This window comes from Camellia sinensis, chromosome 6 (genome assembly GCF_055761805.1).
Source record: "Camellia sinensis isolate YWXY chromosome 6, ASM5576180v1, whole genome shotgun sequence".
NCBI lineage: Eukaryota > Viridiplantae > Streptophyta > Magnoliopsida > Ericales > Theaceae > Camellia > Camellia sinensis.
Genome location: NC_138966.1, coordinates 151,687,512 through 151,695,262, shown reverse-complemented (window position 1 = coordinate 151,695,262; position 7,751 = coordinate 151,687,512). Strand labels below are relative to the sequence as shown.

The 7,751-nt window shown below is 34.8% G+C and overlaps 1 protein-coding gene across 1 annotated transcript; it reads right to left on the bottom strand.

The window, feature by feature from the left end:
* Window positions 1-2,804: 2,804 nt before the first annotated feature.
* LOC114257800 (disease resistance protein RPM1) lies at window positions 2,805-7,751 on the bottom strand. Its single transcript, XM_028197606.2, has 3 exons — window positions 7,550-7,751; window positions 3,753-6,676; window positions 2,805-3,135 (listed from the first exon to the last, which is right to left on the bottom strand). The coding sequence occupies exon 2, from the start codon at window positions 6,660-6,662 to the stop codon at window positions 3,789-3,791; it is 2,874 nt and encodes a 957-aa protein (XP_028053407.2). The 5' UTR covers window positions 6,663-6,676; window positions 7,550-7,751; the 3' UTR covers window positions 2,805-3,135; window positions 3,753-3,788.

Here is a 7,751-nt window from a genome sequence, read left to right as displayed (position 1 = left end):
CCAACCTCCATGGAATAAATTTGTTCGCACCTATCTTCTTTTTTGTTTTTTAATGTATTAGTACTTGGGCACATGAGTTACATGCGGTGCGTGATTTTTCATCAACTATTAATACTGTAATTATGTGTATTTTTTAAATTAGTATGTAATATGTATACAAAGTATAGAAATTTGTATGTGTAAATTTATCTATATCCATATATACAACTAAGTAAGAAATGAACACATACTCGTTTGAAAAATTTAAATGATAAATGAGAAATTTTATAAATATAAATATTAATTTATAACTAGATTGTTAAGATCACAATCTTATCTTAAACAATAAATAATGAACAAGTCTTTTTAAATATATAGTATTACACAAATATTTTTCTATCAATTTCCCACTTCAATTTTTCATAATATGTACCTGTAATACAATTGAAAGTATGAAATTAATTGCATAGTTATACAATTTTGTTTAATAATTTATCTCATAATACAAAGAATAAAGCTTGGTAGCTCGAAAACTTCGAGGCTCAACTGGCTCGAAATTCAAAACGACGTCGTTTTGAATTTTTTATTTTTATTTTTTCCTCTTTTCTCTCTTTCCTCTCTGAAATAAGAAGAGGGAAGAGAGAAGAGAGAAGGGAGGAGAAAGAGAGAAGAGAGAGGAAGAGAGAAGAATGAGAGAAGAGAGAGGAAGAGAGACGATGGGCATGGGCGACGAAGAGCAACGGTGATGGCGACAATGGGCTGTGTATACACACAGATCTATGTGTGTATGTATACACAGATCTGTGTATACACACAGGCCAACGAACGGTGCTGGCGACGATGGGCTTCTTCCTCTCTTCTTCTCTCTTTTTCTTTCTATTTATTTTCCTCTTCTTTCTTCCTCTTTTTCCTCGTTCTTCCTCCATTGCTCTGGGTTTGTTTTTTTGATTTTGATTTTGATTTTTTTGATCTGTGTAGATCTGTGTATAGATTTGGTTTGTTTTTTTGATTTTGAGTATGATTTTTTCGAAGAGTAGAGCAGAGGGGGAAGGAAGAAGAGGAAGAAGAGAGGGGGAGGAAGGGAATAAAAAAAAAAAAGAAAGCCATTCGAGCTACAGTGAATTCGGGGCTACCTAGCAAGACTGTGCCAAGAAACAACCCAAGGGGCTATCTGCATTAAAACACAAAAATAAAAATCAAATGGCCTTAAATTTAATATTAGAATATGACTAACCAATTCTTGTTTGTGTCAAAATCCAAACCCAATAATTGTCTCACTTCCATGATAATGAATTTATTCACACTTTTTTTTTTTAGTATGAAAAACACACAAAATTTGATTGATCCAAATATATAGACCCCATACTCAAAAAGTGTAATAGCCTCACTTAAAATGGCAAATTCTACTATTTTACACCAATCAAAATGTATGTATGGTATGTTTGCCAATAAAATTGGACTCCACTTCCATATAGTAGCCAAAGGCTTCCTTCAAAACCATTATATTTCTATTGAGAATTTTCTCCCGCGATCCCTGGAATTTTCCTCCCACGAGGATACCATCCAAACAGTTTAAAGCATGAAAATTAATTTTAAAGGTGGTACTATATGTAAATAAATTTCATAACAATGCTTAACTAGTATCTATTAATGGGTTTCTAGGAGAGGTTGGATTTTGAGTTTGTTATTTTTGTTGTATTCAATCATTTTCTTATTCTATTATTGAGCAATAATATACAGATTACTGAACTAAACATAAAATCTTATGTGGCCTAAAACATCAGATGGGATGAGTGCATCCTTTACATGTTAGATATAATTAAAATGACACTGTTACCATCACAGCTAAGTTTGATCATTGTTTTTTATTTTTTCCTTAGATTAGGTTGTTTGGGGTATAGATTTAGTTTACCGTTTAAAGTCCTAAACTATTCAATTTCAATTTAGGTTTTTTTCCTGGTATAAACTCCCTACATAAATGACCAATTTGGGATTGATGCAGATTTAGCGAGAACCAAAAATCTAGTGATGTGGATGTTATTTGTTCTGCATTTTGTAGAAACAGTAAGGAAGCCCATTTAGTGTTTTTTGTTTTTTTAATAATAAATTTTTTCTTTATTTTTCAAAATTTTCTAAACCATGGGTGAGAAGAAATGAATAAAGCCGAAGCTACATTCAAAGTCACCAACACCGACTTCTGAGAGGACAGGTGGACACCGATTAACATTGTGACAGATATAGGGCTCTGTAAAGAAATAATTGCGATTTCAAATCCAAAACCATATAGATTTTTGCTCTGAAAATCAATTAAAAAATTAAGTTCATCTAAGACATTAAAAATATTCTAGGAGAAATCTTTCATCAAGTAAGCATTTGAGTAGCATGAAAATTAAATTTAAAGCTGGTATTTTATGTAAATGAATTCTAAAATATACACCTTGCAATTCCGTTGGAATCAAACACTGAGATTCACTTTCGGATGTGTTTTAAATATCATTCCATTAATGATTTAGATGATTATCTGAAATTGAATAAAAATTTGACTCAAAATAAAAATTTAGATGATTATCTGAAATTCAAAACTTTTGGAACGAAATTGACAAAATAAAATTTTTGAAGACCAAAGTAATACAGTTTATGTATCATATGATTGTCTGGGGAGATAATTCCTCCCTAAAATACAGTAGGAATTGGAAGATGAACCAATAAAGGTTCAGTGATAACCTAAACCTAGTTACTACAATTCTTGTGCAGAATGTTAGCACTATACTACTTAATTCAGTTACAATGATTTGAAGAATAAAAATAATAGAAAGAAAAGAACAAAAATAGAACTTAGAGAATAGATACAACAACGAGGAATGTATGATCATATGTTTGCCTCAATTAAAGTTACACAATTGTGGTTATCACGAAATAAGTCTTGATAACAGAAATCCAAAACACTGCCTTGGCAAAAAACAATAAAAACCGTAACAAACATGCCCATCTTGACAGAGATGTCACTTTTTACTTCGCAATCCAAAGGAAATAAAAATCAACTGTGATAGAAAGGGGTTTGTTCAATTATGAGGTGATTGGCAGCTTGGAGTACTAGAATTCTGGGTGCCTCTGTCATTGATTTTCCTTCAACTGTATGTGTTACCGGTAATAGACCTAACAATTACAAAACATATATTAAATGTAAGGAGGTGCAACATATCAATGAAACAATGAGTAATAGAAGTATAGGTGACTTAACCCTCCATTTGTTTCGATAGAAAACATTTTGGGTAAATTACACCATTACTCCCTATAGTTTAAGCGAAGTGTCACTTTAGTCCCCATAATGGTGGTGCTAAGGCAGTGATGGTGGACGTCATGGTGGTGGTGATAGTGGTACTGGTAGGGTAGTGGCAGTGGCGACGATGATGACGACAGTGGTGGTGGCAAAAATATTTTTTTGTTGAAACAAATGGAACATTAGTTTGGATAACTTCCCTCTTATCTATATTATCTATGACAACCAACGAACACAAACAAATGGAAGGAACTATAAAATGATAGAATTCTATAAACAATATTCTAAAAGATAGGTTAATATCGAGCACTAGCATTTTCAGATTATAATGATGCTCACGATTTTCGTTGACACCAGCATTTTGAGATTATTATTAAATAACAACAACAAAGTAATCTAGTAGAGCAACTATCATCTTGTTCAGGTGTGCAAAAATATTTTGTCAGTTTCTGGTTACAAACAAACTTTGGAATTGAGTTGAGTAGGGGCAAACCTGGAATTGAATTTGCATTCAGAACTGTAAGATTCATTATTCAGCTTCAGTAACCCTTTGGTTTTTCACCTTCCTCTCAAAATACTTTTGAAGAGTGCCGCTGTTCCAATATCCAGAAAAGCCCCACCGAGACCAGAACAAGACATTAGGTATATGCTCAACAATCCAATAGTCTTTGCTTTGGTTGGGTTGGGGTTGCAATGTATCTAAGAATTCTTTCGGCATATCAATAAACGCTAGAGTTTTGAGTTTTTGGAGGTGGTGGATGCCAGAGGGTACCTCTTTTAGTTGTGGGATAGGCCCAATCCTTAGCTCTTTAAGAAGAGGCAATGCTCCCTCCTCTATTATCACCGAATTCAATCCTTCCAATTCAAGGAGATCTAGTTGCTCAAGTTTTTGAAAACTTCCAACCTCAAAATACAATTGCTCCCCATCACATGCATTCCAAAGATGAAGATGTTCTAAACTAGGTAAGACTTGAAGGGCTTTTAGTGGATCATTGGTCAAACCTGAATGCAATAGAGATAACTTGACTAGATTTTGAAGTTTTGGGATCCAGTCAGGCAACTTCTCTAAACGTCCACCCAAGTTGAGACATTGAAGATATTGAGGTGGAGATGATATATACTGTAAATCCAGAATCTCATCATCACTTAGGGCTGCTACCTTCAAATATTTAAGGTAATTCATCTTCTCAATGGTGGCACATAGAGCCCTCCCATGTTCCCTTTTCAATTTCGTTATGCCCAACTTCCTTAACTGCATCAAATTCCCAAGCTCTTCAATTAGGCTGAGCCCATCATCATGATTTATTTCCACATGCCACAACTTTTGCAGCTCCTGTAACTGCCCAATCCCTCCCTGTATCCGCACTCCTCTTACAATATCCACTATGTTTGCACATCCATAATTATGATAATAGGCAAGAAGATGTCGCAACTTATGAAGCTTATTGATATCAATTGGTAGCTCACTCACGGGGGAATATTTCAAATCTAAAGTCAATAAGTAGTGCAAATTACCTATGGACTTTGGAATTATCTGCACTCCTGTTCTCCTTACACTTAGGTACCGCAAAAAATATAGATTTCCTACTTCTTTATGAAGTTGATCCAAAGGAGCACCCTCAAGATCTAGTACATTCAAAAGCTTGAACTTTGCAGCTAGTGTACCCAATAAGGGCTTCTTTGGCAGCTTGCCCACTTCAAAAAGAAAAAAGGAATGAACTGGGGATTTACCAATGCTTTCCATAACCTTTTCCATACTGTAATAATGCATATGCATAGACAGCCGGCGAGTTCTGCCATTGAAACTTGAATTCTCATCTGTCAAAAGTTGACAGAAACTAAACTCCTCAGACATGGAGAGAATAAGCTCATGCAGTAGAAGATGTACCCGACAGTGTTTAAGTGCATCATGTACCCGGAACTCTGTAACTACTCTTCCATAAAGTTTTGACTCTGACACTTGAAGTAAGCGTCTTTGGATCAGCTCATTCAAATATGCTTCTGCAACTTCTTCTAATGTTCTGCCTTCTTTCTCTGGAACCAAACGCTCAGCTATCCACAACCGAATCAGTCTTCCACGTGTGATAGAGTACTTCTCCGGTATTATGCCAAGGTACAATAAACATGATTTGAGGTGGCAAGGCAAATCTTGATAACTCAACAACAAAATTCTTTTTAGGATTGTAAGATGATAATTCTTTTCCAACTCAAAGCGCAGGCCATCACAGAATTCTTGCCATTCTGATATAACCTTCATTTTGAGGGACAAGAGACCACTTATTACCACGATTGCAAGTGGCAATCCTTCACATTTTCTAACAATTTTAAGTGATACTTTCTCCAACTCGGGGGGGCAAACCCCAAAGTCTTGTCGGAAGGCTTTCTTGCAAAAGAGTTCCCAAGCCTTCTCTTCAGATAGGGCTTCAAGCTCGTGGACATGATCCATTGAAGTTTCTTTGCAAAATGTAGCAACCTGTTCATTGCGTGTGGTGATGATTACCCGACTGCCTCTACTATTTTTGGGTAAAGCATGCCTTATGGATCCCCAAAAGTCAGTTTCCCATACATCATCAAACACAATGACGTACCTCTTTTCAGATAAATATCCTCTTAGCTTGACAATGAGTGACTCAATTCCCTCATCAGGTGGAACATAAATTCCTGATAGCTGCTTTATCATCGTTTGGAGGAGCTCCTTTAGGTCGTATGATTGAGAGACAGTGATCCACGCTTTGCAATTGAAATGTGCAACCACTTCTTGGCTGTCATAAACTTTCATGGCAAGAGTGGTCTTGCCAATTCCACCCATGCCAACCACTGAGATCACTGCTTGTGATTGATCTTCTTGTGCCAGCAATCTGCCTATCAGTTCATATTTAGGAGATTCAATGCCAACGATTTCATCATCCTCTATGTAAAGGGAACCCACTTGAGGGTCATGCCACCACTTCCCGGTGATACTGCTGCTGTGATTGTTATGTTCTAGGAAAGTAGTCAATCCATGTCGAGCATGCCTTCCCATGATCTCATGGATTCTAACCTTGATGTCTTTGATCTGAGAAGCAATCTTATGTTGTTGCTTTAGTACAGTGATCCATCGTGTGACTTTACGAAAGAAACTGATGAAAAAACCAAATCGTCGAGGATGTTTTGCCAAGACAAGTATGTGTTCATTGAAAATGTCTTTTATCCAATAAGCAACTTCAATTAATTGTTTCACATATATTTTCACACTCTCACCTCCTGCTACTCTTGAATCTGCATCTTTTAAGAAACACTGCATGCGCACCAATTCATCTCTGAAATAGGAAATTTCCTCGTGGACACCACTCAACAACACTACTTCATCGACTAACAATGTTCCCAAAAATTGAATAACAGAGCTCACTGCACTTTCTGCCATTACTTCTCCATGCACTGCAACGAACACAAAAGTGTGGATACAAGCTCCATAAATTTGACATAACTATACCATATCTTTTTTCATAAAGTTTAAAACAAAGAAAATAGTAATAATAATAATACAAATAGTGTGAATACAATGATAATAAGTGGTGGCCCGTCCATTAGACAAATTAGACAACCAACTGCCTAAGGCATCATATTTGAGAAGGCTTCAAAATTTCAAAATCCTTGATGATATATATACTATTCTATAAAACAAAAATTGCTAATAACAGATCAATTTCAAAAAAAATTGTTATTCCTCCTAGCCAAAAAATTGTTATTCCTCCTAGCCAAAAAATAAAGTTGATGAGGCCTCATATACTCAAATCATAATTTATTTATTTTTTCCCTTTCTTTCCCTTCTATATCTGTACTAGATTAAATAAATAAAAGACATATTTGCTACAATGTTCTAGATCAATAACCATTTTTTGGTTTGGTTTGCCCCAAAATAGTTAGGTTTGCTAAAAGCTTAGTATCTTGTAACAACATCGAAATTTCTTCTCAATTGAAAAAATATGTTTAAGAAAAATTTCATTGTAACAACTTAATTGGTAATTTTGTATCTTGTAAGGTAAGAACATCTAAATTTAAATATTAAAAGGCCTCTCTGTTCAAGAATTCGCCTAAAGTTTCAAAAATAATTCGGCCACTCCAGGTGATAATCGATAATAACATATATATATATATATATATATATATATATATATATATTTGGGTGTAAAATTGATACAAACACAACAACATGATCGTGTATTTGAGTAGAGATTTGTAGTAGATTATTTACTCAAATAATGGTCCGAAACAGAAGAAGATAGTAATGGATTGTAGAAATAAACATACCAGCAAGCAAGCAAGCAGAGATTGATGATGAGCAACTCTCCACAGAAGAAACGATATGAAGATCGAAAGTTGTTGCTTTTGTCAGATTTCATCAAAAGAAAGACTTTTGAATTTTTAATAGACGACTTAAAAAGCAAGTGAGAGAAGAAAGCCATAATTTTAGGTTGGACAAATTATAAAAAAAGGAAAACGCTACCCCCCA

What these genes read in the sequence shown, in the direction of transcription:
- LOC114257800 (XM_028197606.2), bottom strand. Translation starts at nt 6,662, where the DNA reads ATGGCAGAAAGTGCAGTGAGCTCTGTTATTCAATTTTTGGGAACATTG.